The sequence below is a fragment of the Mus caroli genome, chromosome 4 (assembly GCF_900094665.2).
Source record: "Mus caroli chromosome 4, CAROLI_EIJ_v1.1, whole genome shotgun sequence".
Classification (NCBI taxonomy): Eukaryota; Metazoa; Chordata; class Mammalia; order Rodentia; family Muridae; genus Mus; species Mus caroli.
In genome coordinates this window covers 53,300,833-53,322,476 of record NC_034573.1, presented here as the reverse complement: position 1 = coordinate 53,322,476, position 21,644 = coordinate 53,300,833, and the positions used below count along the sequence as shown (strand labels likewise).

Genomic DNA, 21,644 nt, shown 5'->3' with positions numbered 1-21,644 from the left:
AGCTGAGGGGTTCTCTTGTTACTCCAGATCCAGGTAAAATGGTTTAGCTCCTCAGTCCTGTGGCCTGTGAAAGCCAGAGCCTGCGCCATATGTCAGCCCACCTATGGGAGATGTGTGTGCTCTGTGGTCCTTGCTCAGCTTCGTGCCAGTTCATGTGGAAGTCACCAACTCTCCACCAGTTTCTGCTGAATAAAAGAACAAAGACTTGCACTGGCCATTCATGGAAAGAGGAAGCTTTCAGATATGAAACAGTGAGCTGTTGGAAATCTCTCCCAGCTATCTTTATTTTATTGTTTTATTTTGACTCATTGAGTTTAACTGTGACTGCTGGCATGAACAAGAATGGGTCCCATTTCCTGAAACATGAGCGAATTGAAAACAGTAAAACACAGCAAATACATGTATGGAATTATCAAAGAATAAGAAAAGGGAAGACAGAAACTGAAGGACACTTTTAGAAAGAGAGCATGTTAGTTCTTATATATGTTGCTTACATATGTATATACATGTATATATATGCTAATATACGTATATATGTGTGTGTATGTATATACACAAATATGTATACATATGTATATATTATATGTTTACACAACATATATACACACATGTATGGATACATATTGTATCCATACATGTATATGCATATACGTGTGTATATATGTTGCTTATAAAATTTTAAAAAATATTTTAAAGATATTTATTTATTTATGTGTATGAGTGCTCAATTTGCATGTATACCTGCATGACAGAAGAGAGCAACAGATCCCATTTATAGATGGTTGTGAGCCACTGGAGAGATGGCTCAGCAGTTAAGACCACTGACTGTTCTTCCAGAGGTCCTGAGTTCAAATCCCAGCAACCACATGGTGGCTTACAACCATGAGATCTGACGCCCTCTTCTGGTACATCTGAAAACAGCTACAGTGTATTTAGGTATAATAATAAATAAATCTTTTTTTTTTTTTTTTAAAGAAAAGATGGTTGTGAGCCACTACATATTAGCTGGGAATTGAACTCAGGACCTCTGGAAGAGCAACCAGTGTTCTTAACCGCTGAGCCATCTCTCTAGCCATATAATTTTATTTTATATTTTTCCTATGAGCTATATTCCTTTTAAAGATTTACCTTTGGTGCATGTGTGGGTGTGGGTGCACTCATGCCACAGTGAACATGTAGAGGTCAGGAGACAACTTGAAGAAGAAACTTCTCTCTTCTCTGCTCCTTTGTAAAATACATTTGAGGACATTAATTAAGGTAACAAAAGTATTTCCTATTTGACTGTAAAGTACCTGGGATGTATCTCAGTAAGAAGGCTTTCAACCACACCTCTTGTTCATTTCTGCAATCCACCGTTGAGCAATAACAAGTTCCTGCCCACATCATCGACAATGTTTTTGCATCTCTCCATCCTGGTTGCGAAGGCATCTTCAGATGGATTGCAGCATCCCCTCCACAGCTGTAGGCTTTCAAAGACTCCCTGATGCTAAATATTGGCTTTCTGTGTGAACTTGTGCAAATTACTTCAACATCTAGGATTCCAGCTCATAGGCTTCCCAGGACAATTCATTGAATTCATTAATATAATACGATTAGTATAGGGTAAAAGTTCAGTTAATGTTAGATGCCTCCTTTCTTCCTAGAAACTGTGGGCTAGGGTAGGGCTGACGATGTAGCTCAGTTGGTAGACGGCCTGCCTCGAATGCCCAATGCTCTGGGTTCTATCCCCAGCGCCACAAAAGCACAGCACAATCCCTGTAATTCCATCAAGAGGTAGAAGCAAGAGGATTAGAACTTCAAGGCCACCATTGGTGTCATGGTGAGTCTGAGGCTCGCCTAGACCACGTGAGATAGTGAACTAGTGTACCTTTATTCATATAGAGATTAGCCAGTTATGACTACAGATTGGTTTCCAGAACAATCCCCACAGCTGATATACAAGGCAGTGGTATTCACTTTATTGCTGGTGCTTTAGGAGTGGAGGAAACCTTTTCCAGAAAATCCAGGAATAAGAAAATTAAGATAGTCTGTAAAAGATACTTATTTTGATGTGGCAGAGAGTCAAGGCTCAACCTGCTGGTAGCCTGGGTCACAGAAGATGGCCAGTATGACTTCAGTTGGGTCCAGCATTCAGAGATGGAGAGGGGAGAACAAACAGAATGAGAGTATAATCCAATCCATGGTAGTCTACATTGGGAAATACATCATCGGATCTGAAACTAGCTCATTTCTATATTTTTTAACTATATTTTTTAAAGTTTTTTTTTAAATTTATGTATTAGTTATAGGAGTACACTGTTGCTGTCTTCAGACACACCAGAAGTGGGCATCAGATCCCATATAGAGATGGTTGTGAGCCACCATGTGGTTGCTGGGAATTGAACTCAGTACCTCTGGAAGAGCAGTCAGTGCTCTTAACTGCTGAGCCATCTCTCCAGCCTCTAGCTCATTTCTAGACCAGAAGATTCAGTTCTCAAGCCTGGAGAATCCCAAGGCTGACTATCACCTGGCTTCTCCCAGGTCCGATGTGAATCCCTCAGAGGTTTCTTACATTCTACAAAAGAAAAAAAAAAAATAGATGACAAGAGCTGAAAACCCAGAAAGCCTGCCAGAGAGTGGGCAAGGTTGCCTCCTGCTGTCTACAGCACCAAGACTCCATTGATAAAACGGTCGGAGTGGTCCTTCTGGTTGTACTATCGTTGATTGCAGAGCTCTTGTAACTCAACCATCCCTGGAGTTTCTGCCACACACAGGAGCAGGTTGCTGAGTTGCCTCCTGCAGCCCTAGAAAAATATGTCAGGAATGGAGTAGGAGAGCCAGGCATGGGTTGGTGAAAACAGGCCAAGGTCAGGAAGAAAGAGAGATACAGGTGGGAGCCAGATCCACAAGGCACGGCTCTCAAGGGCAGATGGGGTACATCTTTCTCTTTGCAGAAGCCACAGTTGTCTGGATCTGGACACACACACAAAAGAGGCTGAGTGGTAACAAGGAGAAGAGAGAACACGCCACTTTAATATTACCAAAGGGGCACAGAGTTACACAGGACTGCCTGGAATCTCATCGCTACCCACTGTAGACGCATCTGACGTTTTAGACTCTCCTAGGTAGGCACCTGTATCCTTTTTGTAACTTTGAATCTGTGCTAGTCATGTGACCATTACTGTGTCAGGGTTGAAGATGGAGAGGTAAAAGCACTCAGGAGGCAGAGGCAGGTGGATTTCTGAGTTCGAGGCCAGCCTGGTCTACAAAGTGAGTTCCAGGACAGCCAGAGCTATACAGAGAAACCCTGTCTCCAAAAAAAAAAGCAGGGACTGGGTGATTTTTAACTATCCATGTGGAAGAGAACAATCTTCTTACTCCCTGGGTCACCTAGGAGCACCTCATCCAGATGCTTGAAGGAGAAAGAAAGGGGCCTGGGAAAGCTTAGCCCAGGCTAGACAAGATTGAGGCTATGAGATGGGAAGAGCAACTACTAGGAAGCAAAAGGATCTCTGCTCCCTTCTTTACTCAGACAAACCTGCTGACTTCAGTAAGCTCCACCAGGCCCTGCTAGAGTCCAGTTGTGTGCTGTGGAGGGGCATCTGGGATTGAAGCTGAGGCTGGAGTTCAACGAGAAAAGCCCATTAATACAGGTGCCCAACGTCCTCACTGCTCTGAGAGGCCTGGCCTGAAGGAGCTGCCGTTGAGATGGCTTCTTTGAAGTCTGTGTTACTAGCTTCTGACAGATGGGTCCTTGTCGTTTTTAATTTTTTTTTTAATCAATTCAATTGTGTGTGTGTGTTTCTGTACCACAGTATGAGTGTGAAGGTCAAAGGACAGTTTTCTGAGTCGTTCATTCCTTCCGTGGTATGGGTCTCGGGGATTGGTCCAGGGTCACAAAGCTTGATGGCAGACCCTTTACCTGTTGAATCATCTTTTATGTTTGTCCGTTTTTGTTTGTCTGTTTCTTTGAGATAGAGTCTCTTGTAGCAAACTTTCTATGTATCAGGGGATGACTTGAACTTCTGACCCTCCTGCCTCCCTGTCTCAAGGGCTAGAATCACAGATACGTTCCATCATCCCTGGTTTACATGGAGCTGGGATTAGCATCCTGAGCGTTGTACTTGGCTGCGCGCTCCAAGGTTCCTGTTACTTCCAACAAGGAAAACTTGACGCCTCAGAGTTGCATCAAGCAGAAGCCTAGGCATCAGACCCCTGCCCAAACCTGCCTCAAAGGAGGAAGAATTTGAAACGTTCTTTGGGCAGGTCCCAGAGCTTGCTTGCATGCTTGACTGAGCTTCAGCGACTTCTGTCCTCAGCTGTCAGGGAAAGCTGGTTGTCTGGGCTGCTCTGGGTTCGTGGGGAGGGAGCCAAGGCTTGCGAGTGCTCTGACTGAGTGAGTAGCTTCTCTGGGCTGTTGCCAGTCTGCTCGGCCAGACCCAGGTGGAGGTGGAGGTGGGGCGCTGCTTTTTCTGACCTGAGGAGGAGGGGCCGCAGCCAGGCAAGTTCCTTGGCATCTAAAGTAGCTACTGTCACACAAGCCGCCCCAGCTCTGCTCTTGAAGCACGCACCTGAAACACATTCTGCGATTGAGCCCTGACCCTCCAAATTCGGGAGCATCTCCCAGACTCTGCAGAGAGCAAGCCCTGTTCCCTGTCACGCAGGTCACATGGGTCCCGGGGTCACCTGTCCCTGGAGCGGCCGGCTCTCTGGCTTCCGGGTGAGGACTTGGATCGAGCCTGTGGTGGCCTCAACTCAGGTGGCCGGCTCCCTCTACGACGCAGGACTACTCCTGGTAGTGAAGGAGTCCTTCGCGTCTGAGGCTGGAGGCTCCTCTAATTACAGTGCCAACCAGTCGCTGGTGGGGTATCAGGAAGACCAACAGCAGAAGGCTATCTCCAATTTCTACATCATTTACAACCTCGTGCTGGGCCTGACGCCTCTGCTGTCCGCCTATGGACTGGGCTGGCTCAGTGACCGCTACCACCGTAAGATCTCTATCTGCACAGCGATGCTGGGCTTCCTGCTGTCCCGCATCGGACTCTTACTCAAAGTGATGCTGGACTGGCCAGTGGAGGTGATGTACGGAGCAGCGGCGCTCAATGGGCTATGCGGGAGCTTCTCCGCTTATTGGTCCGGGGTCATGGCGCTGGGATCCCTGGGCTGCTCCGAAGGTCGCCGCTCCGTGCGCCTCATCCTCATCGATTTAGTCCTGGGCTTGGCTGGGTTCTCTGGGAGCATGGCTTCGGGGCATCTCTTCAAGCAAATCGTTGGGCACTCTGCGCAAGGCCTCCTGTTAACTGCCTGCAGCGTTGGCTGTGCGGCGTTTGCCCTTCTCTACAGCCTCTTTGTGCTGAAGGTCCCTGAGTCCAAGCCCAACAAGGTGCACCCCACTGTAGATACTGTGTCTGGCATGATGGGCACCTATAGAACCCTGGATCCAGATCAACAAGACAAACAGAATGTACCAGGGAACCCTCCGACTCCTGGGAAAGGGAAGTCTTCCCAAAGGGAAGTCGTTGCTCTGCTGTTTGTGGGTGCCATCATCTATGACCTGGCTGCTGTGGGCACAGTAGATATTATGGCCCTTTTTGTGCTAAAGGAGCCTCTCCATTGGAACCAAGTGCAGCTGGGCTATGGGATGGCTTCTGGGTACATAATCTTCATAACCAGCTTCTTGGGTGTCTTGGTCTTCTCCCGCTGCTTCCGGGACACCACGATGATCATCATTGGGATGCTTTCCTTTGGGTCCGGAGCCCTTCTCTTGGCCTTTGTGAAGAAGACATACATGTTCTACATTGGTAAGTCTGGGGGCTTAGAGAAGCAGGGCACTGGGGTCCCTCTGTGCCATGGTCTGATGTTAAGGGGCACTGTGGTCTAGGAGTTCCAGTTCAGTACCAGGGACTAAACTTGTTATCCAGGAGGTACAAGGGAGACAGGAATAGACGTATCTGTATTGTGACTGTGTATCACCTGTATTGCTGTCTGAATCTTGCCATGGTGGGACCCTTGGCTCTGGGCCAAGATGTGGTCATTGGATCTTGGAGTGAGTATGGAAGGCTCAACACAGCCCTAAGTGGAGATGGATTGGGGTTCATTTAGCTTTAGTACATTCTAAAATCATATTTATTTACTCAGAGTGGGGAGGTGGGCATGGTCAGAAGACAAATGCCAGAGTTTATTTTCTCCTTCCACTGTGTAGGTTCCAGAGATTGAACTCAGGTTCTCCCGCTTGGCCTCAGACCTTTACCTACCAAACTATCTCTCCAGTCTTTTTTCTAGCTTTAAAGCAGTAAGACACACAAAAAATATTCCCTTAGTCGGGGCCCAAAAAAGGGCTTTTTAGCAATGCGCAAAATTTCTCAATAACTGGCTCCTATGATACCTTCCCACAAGACAGTGGCCTGAGGTTTCCACTGGAGGACAGAGAAATGGTCAAGCCCAAGCAGAAAGCCCTAGACTCGTGCTGCAGCAGAACTTTCTACAGGTGTAGAGTGGCCTCCATCTGTCAACACAATGTCCACTAGCCATGCGTGGCTATTGAGCATTTGATAGGTGATTGATGTTAAGGCTTACTTCATGTTAGCTTACATAGGCCACATGTGCTTAAGAGCTAACAACTTGGAAAGGAAAAGTCTAGAAAGTTATCAGAGAACTGCCCCTAGATCATACACCTCAGAGAGGCAGCTAGCCTTTCCCCTCCCTAAGTTTGACTAGTTAATAACGCTGCCGTAAGGAGGAGTGGCAACTGAACTAAGGAACCTTTCTGGAAGGGCTAACGATTCAGCCTGGGCCACTCAGGGGGCTACTAATGCTTCCAGGCCAAGGCCACAGGAACTGTGGGGAGAGGGGCTGGAAGGGAAGCCTTTGCTTTGTTCCCATCTCCTGGGTGGACGCTGGACTCAGGTGAGAGGTGTTCATTCTTACGATCTGTTTCAGCCCGAGCCATCATGCTGTTTGCGCTTATTCCGATCACAACCATCAGGTCAGCCATGTCCAAACTCATAAAGGACTCTTCCTATGGTGAGTGAGAGGACTCTCTTGAGGATGTCCCTGAGGCTGTCTCAGCTTGCTGCACCGACTTCCTGAAGACTCAGAAGTGGGGCCAGGGAGAGGGCTCAGCTGGTAAAAGGCTTGCATGAAGTCCTGGAATTGGATCTCCAGCACTTGTAAAATGATGGTGTGAAAATACATGTCTGTAAACCCAGTACTGAGGAGGCCAAGAGGGGGGCACCTGGAGCTTTATGTCTTGCTCTGCCTTCATACAAGCACACACACACACACAAACACACACACACACACATGTTCTAGAAGCATCCTTGGACTCATAAGGAACATATTGGTCTCTTGGAATGGAGAAAGGAGGGTGGAAAAAAACTCACAAAGCTATCACTAGAAATCCAGAGTCAAAGAAAGATATTTTGGGAAGCTTCATCTAGATGGAGGCAGGACACTCATCAAATTGCGCCACGGAGACTGGAATGGAGTCCTCGGGAGGGTGGGGGTGGGGGTGGGGGTGGGGGTGTCTCCTGGAGCTCCTCAGAGACCAGGTAGGCGAAACAAGAACGGGACAACAGCAGATCTGTTGATAACCTTTGTCTCTTCCACAGGAAAGATTTTCGTCATACTACAGCTGTGCCTAACTCTGACTGGGGTGGTGACATCCACCATATATAACAAGATCTATCAGCTTACGCTGGACAAGTTCATTGGCACCTGCTTTGTTCTATCATCTTTTCTCTCCTTCTTGGCCATTGTCCCAATTGGGTAAGACAGAAACTGCCTGCTGTGTGGGTTGGGGCCCCAGTGCGTAGGTCAATTGTAGACTCTTTTGTTTGTTTGCTTGCTTTTTGTTTTTTGTTATTGGTAATAATAAGCTCTCTCACAAAGAAGTTCCTTCAAACTGAAAATCCAGCAATCCTTAAATCACAGTAATGAATAGACGGCTCCAAACCTCTGGCTCCTTTCGGGCACTTTCGTGAGATGACTTATTTATAGGTGCTTCATCTGCCTTCTTACATTTGGAGACCAGGCAACAAAGCTGCTAGAGCCATTCTGACCTCTTTGGTTTGGATCCCTTTAGGCAAAAGTCACCCAGCTTGTCCCTTCCAGGGACTGTCTCTTCTCTGTGCTTTGAAGGCACTCAATGACCAGTGCACAGTGTGAGTTCCCCAGCAAGGCCTTAGGCAACAGTCCCTTGACCTCTTCCTCTGGGAAACTTTCTTAGTTGTGAGACAAGAGCACTCAGCTCCAGGCAAGCACAGGCAGGAGGACCAGGCAGAGAAGAGGCAGCGGCTCCTCGGCCAGGCACTAGCCCAGGGGTCAACCGAATGGAAAGAAAAAAGGGGTTAGCTCTGGCTTCACCGGCAATGAGTGTAAATCACAAGTGTGTGTATGTGTGTGTGTGTGTGTGTGTGGCTGTTTTTATTTTGTGTGCACGAGTGTTTTGTGTGCATGTACATCTGTATGCCATGTGTATGTAGTGCACAGAAGTGGAAGAGGAGATGAGATCCTGCAGAATTAGTTACAGATGGTTGTGAGTTTCCATGTGGGTGCTGGGAACCCAACTCAGGCCTTTTGAGAGAGCAGCAAGTGCTCTGCTTTTTTTTTTTCCTTTATTGGCCTCATAGAATACACCATGACCACAGTTTCTCCTCCCTCTTCTCCTCCCATCCCCTCTCATCACCTATCTCCCCCACACCCACTGTTCCTCTGTTTCCCTTTGGAAAAGAGCAGGCCTCCCAGTGATATCCACTGAACATGGGCAGTAAGTGTTCCTAACCACTGAGCCATCCCCACCCCAGACCCAAGGAGCCCCCATTTTGTTTGTTGTTTGAGAGACGGACTTGCTATGAAGCTCAGGCTGACTTCAAACTTGCATCTTCCTGCCTCAGTTTCCTATGAACTAGGATTGCAAGGGTGTGCCCCTATATCTGGCAGGAGCCTATGTTAAAACAGGAAAGGTGGGCTGGGTGTCGTTTAGTTGGTACGGTGCTTGATTAGCATCACAAGCCTCAGCTTCCATCCCTCCCATCATATAAGCCAGTGTGGTGCCACACATCTGTGATCCCAGGACTCAGGAGGTGGAGGCAGGAGGATCAAAAGTTCAATGTCATCCTGAGCTACACAATGAGTTTGAGTTTTGCCTAGATCATATGGGATCCTGTCTTCAAAAAGAAAAAAAAAGATGGTGAAATTAATTATAATACTATAGCTTAATATAGCTGGTACACAAACATTCCAGCACATAACAAACCAGCACGCACAATCAGGCAATACAAATGCTTTACTTCTTCCTTTTTAAAGATTTTCTTATTTCATGTATGTGAGTTACTTCATGTATGTGAGTTATTTCATGTATGTGAGTTACTTCATGTATGTGAGTTACTTCATGTATGTGAGTTACTTCATGTATGTGAGTTATTTCATGTATGTGAGTTATTTCATTTATGTGAGTTACTTCATGTATGTGAGTTATTTCATGTATGTGAGTTATTTTATGTATGTGAGTTACTTCATGTATGTGAGTTACTTCATGTATGTGAGTTACTTCATGTATGTGAGTTACTTCATGTATGTGAGTTATTTCATTTATGTGAGTTACTTCATGTATGTGAGTTATTTCATGTATGTGAGTTATTTCATGTATGTGAGTTACTTCATGTATGTGAGTTATTTCATGTATGTGAGTACACTATCGCTGTCTTCAGACACACCAGAAGAGGGCATCAGATGCCCATTACAGATGGTTGTGAGCCACCATGTGGTTGCTGGGAATTGAACTCAGAACCTCTGGAAGAGCAGTCAGTGCTCTTAACCGCTGAGCCATCTCTCCAGCTAAGAATGCTTTTCTTCTTAAAATGACCAAACCTTTGAGATCCAGTTATGTATTGTTATGTATGTAAATTCCATTTTGTAGACACATTTTAAGTGTTTGGTAGCTACATGTAAATACCACTGCCCCTGAATTGAAGCTCTCTCATGTACCAGTGGGGGCTAGCAATAAGAAAAATGTATCTTTCAGGACAGCCACAGAATATGCCCTAGGGTACAATGGATTTGACACAGTCTCACTCTTTGAGGTTCCCATAATAGTATTAGATATCAACATTAGTATTAGTATTTATTAGTATTAGGAATAGCTGTATAGTTGACAGCAGAGTAGATAATAGTTGAAGGCAGACTTGATGAAGCTGTTTTTTTAAAGACTTTGTTTGTTTGTTTGATTGTTTGTTTGTTTTATATGGATACACTGTAGCTGTCTTCAGACACGCCAGAATAGGGCGTCAGATCCCATTATAGATGGTTGTGGGCCACCATGTAGTGGCTAGGAATTGAACTCAGGACCTCTCAGAAGAGAGGTCAGTGCTCTTAACCACTGAGCCATCTCTCCAGGCCAAAGCCATTTTTTGAATCCTCACACTAATATCATAATATCTAGTTCTCTGCCAGGCCTCCAGTGATAGGAGCCATTGGTTGGTAAGGCTGTTAGCTTTGTTAGTTGAGAAAAATAAGACACAAAAATCAAACAGGTGGGGATATTTAGACAAGCAGACGACCATGGCCAAGTCTCATGTCTTAAGATGAGGGGACTGAGCCAGGACTGTCCAGGACTGTCCATCTTTAGACTTTTCCATTGGATCGTGGCTGCATGGATTGGACTAACTTGGTGAGAGCTAGCTAGCATACAGTATAGATTTTTCAGGAGTTCCAATTCCCTGGTCAGCTTCATAATGGATTAATAATTTCATCCAAGTAGCCAATCCCATTTCACTGAAGGTTGACACAGCCTTTCTAACCCAAATAAACACCCAGAAACAATAGTAGGAAACAAGTCTAACTAGCCAATGTAGGTCATCAGGTTATAAACAGACCAACAAATGCAATGACTGGATCCTTCCCAGTTTCACATGGGTTGTGCTAAGCAGGCTGGCTTGCCTTCTTCAATAAAAGGGTTGAGAGAGCATGGAACAGCCCTGACCCTTCACCCAGTGCACCTGGATACAGCCATTTTCTTCTGCACCAGTTTCTTTTAAATTTTTTTTTTACATTTACTGTGTGTGTGTGTGTGTGTGTGTGTGTGCATGTATGTGTGTACAGGAGTTCAACCTCTCCTTATACCATGATACCATGTAGGCTCTGAAACTTAATTCAGGTCATCAGGCTTGGTGAATTTATTTACTTATTTTGTGTGTGTGTGTGTGTGTGTGTGTGTGTGTGTGTGTGTGTGAATGAGAGAGAGAGAGAGAGAGAGAGAGAGACCATGTGTGTTTGGGTGCCCTTGGAGGCCAGAGGTATTGGGTCCCTTGGAACTGGAGTTATAGGCGGTTGTCAGCCTCTGACATGGATGCTGGGAATCAGACTCAGGCGCTCTGGAAGCTTCCTTACCTGTAGAACCATCTTACCAGCCCTTACCAAATCTCAACTGGCCACACAGGGCCTTCATGATTTTTTTGTCCCAGAAGCAGGAAGAGGTTCTGGAAACACCCGAGTGAGCAGCTGATCGGATGCTCCTGTGGCTCAGGCACCTACCTGCTACGTGTTTCTGCCCCCTCCCTTCTGCAGCAGAGAGACATGTGCAGACATACACATTCTCTATACATTGCATGGCCAGGGAAGATTTCAGAATGACTGGTCTCAGGTCCCATACCCACAGACTAGGACTCAACTGATCTGGGCTAGACATGACTTTAAAGCTCTGCAGGTCATTTGAATGTACAGGGAAGATTGAACACGGATGGCGTAACAACCGTGTTTCTATGACCTTCCCCTTCCCCAAGGTCACTCAATAAGAATCTGAAAATCTCTTCCAGCTGGAGGTTGCCAAGCTGTGTCACCAGTCATTAAGTAAAAGCAACAGGAAAGACCTGTGTGGTTTTTGGTCACAGAGGGAAAAGCTACATTCCAATCACAGAGAGTCCCAGGGAGGTGGGGCAAAGCAGAGGCGGCCAAGAAAGTCAGAAGGCTGGACCAGTTGTCATCTGCATTCTCCTTGATGCCAGCAAAGGTCCTGAGGCCAGGGCTGTCTATAAATGGTGTGTGTGTGTGTGTGTGTGTGTGTGTGTGTGTGTGTGTGTGTGTGTGCGTGCATGCTGGCCCCGCCTAGTCCCTATAACAAAGGCAGGCATTGTCACAGTCACTGTGGGAGTCTGTCTTCCCTTCCTGCTCTTCTTTACGGGAAAAGGGAGATGCTAAGGAAGTATTTGTGAGGCTCTGCTGCTGCCACAGCCCTCTTCCCTACCCCAGTCCATACACCACACACACAAGCACACAGGTCCTCATGGGTGCTCTGTGTTGCACAGAGCAAATATAATCGACCAAAGGAGACTGACTTCATCTTCTCCAACCTGCACACTTAGGTGAATCCCTATCCATCTCCATCCTAGACTTTTAAAAAAAAATGGTACTAACAAATGTGTTAGATATTTTATATATGATAATTCATAAGGATTCCATCGAAGTGACTATTATTTATCCCTATTTTACAGATGAGAAAACAAAACTCCTCCCTTTACCTTGCTCTAATCTGAGTCCTGCTTAAGCTCCTGTAGTTTTCCTTCAGAGCACACAAGCTGGTGACCACCGTGTTAATGTTTAATATGCTTCCCACTAGATCGTAGGCTTGCCGAGGACAGAGGCCACAGCTGTGTGGCTCCCATGTGTCCACTGTGTCCAACGAGAGCGCAGCACCTAAGAACTATTCTAGAAAGATTTGTTTAATGAATAAATGCTTTGTCAAAAAGGCGTGGCACCTGAGACTGGCACTATAGCTCAGTTGATAGAACACTCACCTAGCAAGCATGAAGCTCTGAGTTCAATTCCCAGCACACCATAAACCAGACATGCTGGGCCATCTCTGTCACCCCAGCTCTCAGAGGGTGAAGGCAGGAGGATCAGGAGTTCCAGGCTAGCCTCAGCCTAGGCTTCCTGAGGCCTGTCTAAACAATAAGGAGAAAGATTTGGGACCATGAAGACGACTTGGTAAAAGCTTGCTGTGTAAGCGTGATGATATGAGTCAGGTCTCCAGCACCTCAGGAAAAGCAAGTGCAACCCCAGTGCTGGGGACGGAGTGTAGGCAAGGTCCTCAGAGGTAACTGGTAACTGCAGTTGAGGCCACTCCGTGGCATCAGTAAAGGCTAATTTGCTGTTGAGATATTCACAAGAAGTCATCACTATGCTGGAATGCGAGGCAGAGTTGCTAGGACAATGGTGCAGCTGTCTAGTTCACCATGTCACTAGAGACAGGGAGAAGTTCATTATCATGGGACTGGAAGGCATCTGGAGAGTTCTCTAGAGCCAACCCTCTCACTCATGCACTATGCACTATGATGCACTATGGAGTTAAACATCAGTGACTCCATTGGTGAGAAAGAGGGGTGGGAGATGACTCAGGCATGGGTGAGGAGGAGGAGGAGGAAGCTACCTGCTTTGCCTCATTTCAGCTAGCCTTTTACAACTCTCTTCTGCAATTTCTTACAGTGTTGTGGCCTACAAACAAGTCCCGAGGTCACAACAAGGAGAGTGTGCAGAGAAGCAGAGGAGCTGAAAACGCCAGCGATAACCAGGTTCTGCCTATGAAAACCCAAGCTCCAGTCTTCCAATAACCTGTTTGGTCCCTGGTGGGAGGGAAAATCACTTTCTGGGTGTTGGAGAAGATTTCCTAGTTCTCAGATGCCTCTGCCAGGCAGAGGTTGAGGTCTGTGTGTACCAGCTGTTTTCACAGGTGTTCTGGATCCTGGAGGGCTTCGGGCTCCAGCCAGCCAGTCCCCTTCTTCCACTGATGTCTAAAAGGCGCCAATGGGGCACATGGGAATCGTGCTAGTTCTATGGAAGACTGTGACTAAAGCCTAAATTTAACCAACCCAAGGGGAATGAACATGAAATGGACATTTTGTAAAAACTGACAACTAAAAACAGTTGTATGCATGACAACGGTTTTTAAATTAATGTAAACTCTTAAAAAAAAAAAAAAAAAAGAGTTTTCTTGGCTGAGTATTCCTCGGCTGGAAAAGAGAGCAATGAAGTCAAGGTGGTGTCGGCTGCCTTTGTTGCTTTTAAAAGCACAGATCAGGACTGGGGCCCCAGCTCAGTTGGTGGAGTGCTTGCCTGGCATTGCCTGGGCTCAATCTTCCGCACCACATAAGCCAGGCATGGTCGCACACACCCGTAATCCCAGCACTTGGGGTGGGGTAGAAGCGGAAAGATCAATCCTTAGCTATACTGCCGGTCTGAGACCAGCCAGGAATACACAGAATCCTGCCTCAAAAAAAGCAAAAACAAACCCAGGAACAGCACCTACCACCAACAGAAAACAAAACCCACCAGCAGACTTCCTTATTGGAATACACAACTGATCGCTTTCAGTCAATACTTTCCTGAGTGTATGGGGGAAAGATAGGGGATGTAGCCTTGGTTGACCTGGAACTCAATATGCTGAGAAGACTGGCCTTTCTGCCTACCTCTTTCTCCCATGTGCTGGAATAACAAGTGTGTACCCTACATCCAGCTTCATTTTAACTACATATATATGTGATTGAGTGTGGATGAGAAGGCCCAGAGGTTCTGGGATCCCCCTGGAGCTAGAGTTTCAGTGTTCTGAGTTGCCGTACACAGGGACTGGGAACTGAATTCAGACTGTGTCCTCTGAGCAACCAGTGCAAGAAAGCTCTTTACACTGAGCCTCTTTCTCAGCCCTGGTGGCTTACTTAGAAATGCTAACGCTCTCACAAACTGTAGGCATTCCTTTTCTTTGAAAACAGGAAAAAAAGAAAAAAGAAAAAACCCAACCAAACAGGAGGTGCTGCCCTGACCCAGAATATAACGTTTGGCTATGGTTCCGCGCAGGAAATCTCTGTGTATCATCTACCTGGCAATCACAATGATACTATTCTTCATCTGCCAACTTGTGAGATGCAGGAGACGGAAACTAAGGCAGGACCTATACAGAGTGAATACAAAGCTTGTACATGCGTGTACATGCGTGTGCATGTGTGCATGCGTGTGTCTTTACGGTTGCTCTGTGTTTTGATTCTCGTAAGAAAATTACCATGTGTTCAGAGAAACTTTCAAAAAGCCCAAAAGGCAGACGCCCTGTCTTCCCAGTCCTAACAGAGACAAAAATGAGCACGTGATCCGGGAGAGATGAAGCATCTTTGATAGGTTTATTGGTCCATTAAGTTAACTGAGGTAAAGAAAAAAATTTTAATTTACAAGCTAATAGTTTATCAAGCAATACAAATTCTTTGTTTACCTCAAAATGTAATACTAATTCCATAGTAAACAACAAACAGAATTTCTTACATACAGAGATAAGAAAAACCAAAGTGGACAAGAACCTTGCGCCAGCATCAAAAATACAACAAGACAACTTTTTTTTTCCTTTTTTTTTTTTTTTCCTTTTTATAATCTCTGGTTCCACAACAAAGAAAAACGGTGACATTCTTTTTTGGTAGTTTCATGAGACAAAGACTTGGGTCTGTAAATCAGTCATTTTCCTGTCAACACGCATTCTCTCAAGCACCTATGTTCACAGCTTTTGTTTTGGCTTAACGGCAGCACGGAGAGAGAGCACACAGCAAGACCCCGTACCTCAGAAGCCTGCTTCTATCTCTGCAAGTTTTAAACATAAAGAACAATTAAAAAAAATAGTCCAAAAGTTTGTTTTAATTCCCCCCTTGAACGGTTAAAATGAGTTAGAAAGTTTGCTGGCAGTTTGTTTTGTGGGAGTCTGTCAGATGTAGGCTGTCTCTCCATGTATTCCTGACTCAGGCATGAAGGGAACAGGCACACAGAACTACAGTGAGAAAGGACTCTGAGGGAGAGGCCCAACCCTCAGCATGGTCCAAGACAGTGCTAACTGGTAGAAGATGCTGGTTTATGCTGGTCTGTTCCTGGATGAAGGCCCAGCTGACACAGCCATTGCTTTGTTACACCAATCCGAAGTCAAGGAAAAATCCTTCCTCCCCTCCAGCATCTCAGCAGAGCGTGGGTCTAAGGCTGTGAACCAGTCTGTCCAACAACAGTGAGCATGGGTGTTAGCTGCTCTGAGCTGGACTGTGGAGAGCCCAGAACCTCCACACACTCAGGCAGTACTGCAGGGACAAAGGGGTTTGCAACTCTTCACCCTGGCTTTAATATTGAGTCAACAGAACACGTTTCATGTTATTTGGCGTTTCAAACTTTGGAGAATCTCAATCCTAAGTGACCTCTGGGGTCCACTCTGCAGAAGCAGAGTAAACCTGTCATGCTGTCACACCTGTCATGTTGTCACAAACTGGAGGAGTTTTTGAAGCTATGTGATTTGTCACTGCCGATAATGTCTGTATCCTCCACTCCCAAACTATGCCAAAGCATACTACATTCCTCTTTCTCACTTGAAAACATCGAACAGTACTGTGGTCCCCGTTTCCTGGTATTATTTCAAATACTATTTGGCAACAGCAATATTTATTCTTGCTACCTGAAAGGCCGCCTTCCTTCCGTGGCCCCCACCCTCTAGCTTGAGACTTTAGGAAGGACTGCAGCTGCCTATATGAAGTCTCTACATCAGCTGCTTCCATGTGTAAAACTTTCTATGCAGCCTCTTTATAAACCACTAGCTGCAGAATAAGGCAATTAGTAGGTACTGACAAATTGTTACAAGCTACAATTAGGCTTTTAACAATCTGTGGCTTTTTCTGAGTGTGTTGGTTTTCAAGTGCTAAGTTCATAAATATGAGAACCATCTTACTGATCTTTTAAAGGTTCCCCCCGCCACAACACTTATTTACAAATTACAGTAGTTAAAAACTACTTTGGTAATGTGGGTTTTTGCCACACAATAAAGTCATACCCAGGAATATTCAAACAGATAAGACTATGAGAGAACAGTCTGCCCTGTAACAGAGCCCTCATCCCAGCCTTCTTAGACACAGAGAGTCCCTGTCCTCTGAAGTGTACAACCACGGGGACACTTTCAAAATGGAACACTGACAACCTACAGAGTGGGTTAGTAAAATATTGGGTCTGTGGTTATTCACTGAATTATAAACAGGGAGGAAGCAAGCAGTTCCCACACACCAAGTGCATCTCAGTTTGGTCAAGGAGAGGTCGTTTTCCTCAACTTTACTGCAAAGCGCCCCCTGCTGCCTCGAGCAGAGAGACCTGCAGGCACTGAGATGGCACATCCAATCTGTTGCCATCCTGAAGGCTTTTGAAAGGCAGGAGGCAACCCCATATTCCCACCATAGGGTACACAAAAATGACCAAACTCTCCTAGTCATATACTTAGCAAGACCAACTGAGGGAAGGTGGTGTGCCCTGCCCCAGCCACAGGCAGCTGTTCCTCTGGGGGGGAAAGGGGGGAGAATCACCCTTCAAGGTTGCCAGTTCCACCTACTCAGGCAGGAACCCTGTTCCAGCCCATCCCAAGACCCACATCAGTAGGGCCAATGCAGCCCAGTCCTTGCCTTCTTCTACCCACCCCAACCAGCTCAGGATAGTGTAGTGTAGGGACACTCCCATGATTCAAATGACCTCATCAAAACAGCCAGCTACCTACAGCTTTGGTGCCACAGGACAGGACAAGTCACACAGCCTTTGAGTGTTCCGTGGGTGTTGTCCTAAAAGAGAAACACTGCCATCATGCCCACTTCTAAAATTAAAATCTCTACAGAGCCCTGGCCAGAGGCTGTAGTGTTCACATATGGTTTCCTCCTGTTTATGGGCTGAGAGGGTACATTCTACAACTCCATTTGGCATAGAGACGTATCCTACATTCCGCTTCTAGCCCCAGGCATGCTGGCTTTTCTTCTTTCAGCTTTGGGAAAATATCTGGTGAGGTGAGGAACAGCTGGGAGAAGCTACTTCCCACTCGGCAGCAATAACTGCTGAGCCTTCCGAGAGCATAAAACTGGACCACACACAGGCTGAGGGGTCACTCCCTCCTCACTCCAGAGCAAAGCCTCCTTGTTTGAAGCAGCACAGCCCAGATTCTTCTTGCAAATTCCCAATATCAGGAGTATCCTTTCCTGCTACAAACCACAACTTCCTAAACAATCTCGGCTCTCAACCTCCTTGTCTTTATGAATTCCCTCTTTTGCCTTTGCAGGTTTTTTGGTTTTTTTGGTTTTTGGTTTTTGGTTTTTTGTTTTTTGTTGTTGTTGTTGTTGTTATTGGTTTTGGTTTTGGTTTTGGTTTTTCGAGACAGAGTTTCTCTGTGTAGTCCTGGCTGTCCTGGAACTCACTCTGTAGACCAGGTTGGCCTCGAACTCAGAAATCTGCCTGCCACTGCCTCCCAAGTGCTGGGATTAAAGGCATGCATCATCACGCTCGGCTGCCTTTGCAGGTTTCTAACCCCGTGAACAAGCCCTCCATTTCTCAGGACCTGGGCAGTTGCTAAGGCCAACTTTCATCTCACTGGCATGTGTTCAAGCCTCAAAAGCTATCTATATCTCTCCACCTGTGGCACCCTCAAGGCAAAGTCTCCTGGAAAGTAAGTCGGAGGGACCTGTGACATCAGGGAACAGCTGTGTAGGCTCCAGAAGTAATGGAGCCTCTCTGGGGCATTTTGGCACTGTAGTCTCTGAGCTATGTAGGGAGTCTCTTTTGTGCATACTTTTCCAGGGACTAAGGGGGCCTGTGGAGCAGGGAGGGAGGAAGGCCTCTTCACTGTCTGCTGCCTTTTTTCCTCTAGGCCAGCCTCCTCAGATCACCAGCTGCCATCCCAAGGAGAAGGGCAAGCATGCCTCCTTGTGCATGGGTGTCCCTGGCTCTGCCACTGCCACTGGTCCCCAGGGAGAGAAAGTCTCCATTATTCCATCTCTTTCTGGAAACTCAAAGCCCAGGGACATTCCTTACTGACCAAATGAACAGAACAAGACAAACATTGCAAGATGCCATGAGAGCCACCTCTCATGAGGGAATGGCTGTGGACCCTGCTTCCCTCCCTACATCTCCCAGTGCAGCTGGAGGTTGTTTCTACGGGGCTTTCTTCTTGCATAACTAACCAGCACACAGGATTGACTTGAGGTTTTGGCAACCTGCTGGCCATCAAATTTTAGCTTCTGGATAATTCTTTCTATAGTTCCTCCCATGTATCATCACATGACTATTCATCGTATCAGGCATACAATCCACAAAGCAAAGCTTCATGTTTCTCAAAGATGGACATCACCTCTGAGCGAGTCTGGTGTCTGCTGATACACACAATGGAGGCCAGTTGGTGACTAAATACACACCCTGACTCTACCAGCATGCTTGGGTTAGCTCTGAGCATTCATACCCACACCAACCCAGTGGTTTAGAGGTAGAATGAGATACCGACTTGCTGGCATTTGGGTGTATGGACCACTCTTACTCCTCTGCCTCAGTGGGCCATTTCTATTTGTACCAAAGAAAATTCACATCAAGGACTTTGGGATGGCACAGACAGGGTTTAGGCAAGTACCGGTAGATGCGGGAATTATTATTTCTATCACAAATTTGTCAAGTATGAGAAGACAAATTGTTTCATGCTATCTAGCTGCCGTCCCATGATGTCCCATGATGCAGCTGACTCCATGTTAGAGGGAATTACAGGACTTAGCATGCTGTCTGCTCCGGATTTACAAATTAACTTGTATACGGAGCAGTGCTTGGCTGCCTCACCTTAAAGACAATGACGCCCCTTCCGTTTACCTGCAACTCATATCTACGGATTTTTAGCAAAGAGCCACAGATGAAAGAACACAAATATGCAGCTTCCTTTTAGCAAGAACAGTGGTATGGAAGAGAGATCCTTTCTGATTGCTGGCTTTATGGAAATCTGAAAGGCTTCAAATGAAGATGTTAAGTACAGTAGCAGCCCCCAGATTTTGGCTGCGAATGGAGATTTCCACATAGCCAGAAGCAAAGAGCATGATGTTGCTCTTCTCGTCTCGGAGGGACCTGCAGATGCTTTTGTCTTCCTGACCACAGAATGCTGAGGGTTAAAACACTCATGTAGAAGTCACACTGAGTTTACAAATTGTGACGGCAAAAACAAGACAGCACATCAGCCCCCACTGCAAGGCTGCCCAGACAGTCAGCGGGCACGGCAGGAAGATTAAACTAGACATTTTTGGTGAGGTAAAGGCAAATTGCACAAAGCAGACATCGGAGCTGGGGCTTGGCACACAGGAGCATCACTGACAGCAGCTGTTTCCAAACAGGTCTAATCCCAACCACGATGACAGTTAACAAGCAAAACACACACACTAAGACCTTCACGGAGAAAAATGCACCTTTTTTTTTTTTTCGAGTTCACACCAAAAAGCTTCTCATCTGTTGCATTCTGGTGTCAGAAACAAGATCCTGAGGCATCCCGTAAGGACAAGGACGCTGGCGTGCTCGCTCAAGCGTCAATGCTCACAGACACGGAGTCAGGTGGCCCCACGTGAACCAGAAACAAGTCAACAGAGGCCACTCATCATGAGCAGGCAGCAGGCCACGGCCACGGCCACAGGCCACTGTAAATTAAGGACTTTCTGAGAAGGTACCCACACCTCCTTCCATGCTGGGTCAGGTTAATGCCCTCATGGGTAAAGTGCAGAGCCACGGGGTCTCCACAGCAAGCTGCAGCTGCCTTCTTCATGTCTCCCCATGTCCCTGAAACGCAGGACTGGGATTCTGTTCCACAATGGCAACTGGGCTGTCCCCAAAGTGATGTCACGTGTCATGTGGGGGTTATCTTGCCCCTCAGTTTCAAGTCTTTTAGTGTTCCATTTAAGAGGTTCCTTCACAATACGGAGGTATGCTTCTGCTGAGAGATGATTACAGTCTCATAGACTCCAAGGAATAAATACTAACTGAAAACAAATGGGGGCAGGGGTAGAAAGTACACACACACAAGAGGTGCTGTTGTGCTGTTTTCCCACGGCGACCTCTCCGGCACTGCAGGGACATTCTGGTTCAGGGTTCCATGCCCTGTGGAGGCAGAAGAGTCTCTGTTCCAAAACCTACTTAGTCTCTTGTTTCTCTTGCAGTAGTGGAATAATGGACTCCCACGCCATGAGGCACTGAAACGAGAACACGCATACAAGGTCAGCTACTGAGTCCTACTCTGTTAATCCTCATCCTGCCGGGTCACCTCTGTCTAGTGGCGCCTACGTCTGTTATCAATACTATTATCAATAGGGGAAGTGACAGGTGTTTGTCTGGAATCTGTCACCCCTGCCTTTATGAAAGAGGCATGTCCTTATAAGGCTTGCATGCCTTCACTCTAGTGTGAAGCCTACACCCAATGTATGGAAAGATCCACTCTCACTAAGCAAAAACTGGACCAGGCAGGAAACGCTTGATGAGGATGGCAGCTCTGGGAACCGACAGAGGCATTGTTGGAGGTGTGGGCAGGGCTTGTCTAAGGATGGAGCCAGGAGAGGCCAGCCACCTGAGTCAGGGTGGGTGGAAAGCACACTCTTGCTCACCTGAAGTTTGGTTTGCTTGTTTGGACAATTTTATATATCCCCAAAGACTGGGGAGAAGGGAGTCTAGCAATCTTTACATTTATTTATTTTATGTGAAGGGTGAGGGCACATGTACCATGACGTTCGTGTGGAGGTCAGAGGACAATTTTAAGGAGTTAGTTCTCTCTTCCCACCATGTGGGTTCAAGGGATCAAACACAGGCTGTCAGGCTTGGCAGCAAGCACCTTTACCCGCCCCACTGAC

At 46.5% G+C, this 21,644-nt stretch overlaps 2 protein-coding genes across 2 annotated transcripts in view; one reads left to right on the top strand and one right to left on the bottom strand.

Moving 5' to 3' along the window:
• Positions 1 to 4,513: 4,513 nt before the first annotated feature.
• On the top strand, positions 4,514 to 13,937 carry Slc46a2 (solute carrier family 46 member 2). Its single transcript, XM_021161520.1, has 4 exons — positions 4,514 to 5,780; positions 6,919 to 7,002; positions 7,590 to 7,746; positions 13,459 to 13,937. Exons 1-4 carry the CDS (start codon positions 4,649 to 4,651, stop codon positions 13,523 to 13,525), a joined length of 1,440 nt encoding a protein of 479 aa, XP_021017179.1. The 5' UTR covers positions 4,514 to 4,648; the 3' UTR covers positions 13,526 to 13,937.
• Positions 13,938 to 15,110: 1,173 nt separating this feature from the next.
• The window catches only part of Snx30 (sorting nexin family member 30), a 99,553-nt gene continuing 93,019 nt past the window's right edge, over positions 15,111 to 21,644 (bottom strand). Inside the window, exon 9 of the mRNA XM_021161448.1 lies at positions 15,111 to 20,993. Coding sequence (XP_021017107.1) covers positions 20,934 to 20,993 — 60 coding nt within the window. The 3' untranslated portion in view covers positions 15,111 to 20,933. The remainder of the gene's footprint in view (positions 20,994 to 21,644) is intronic.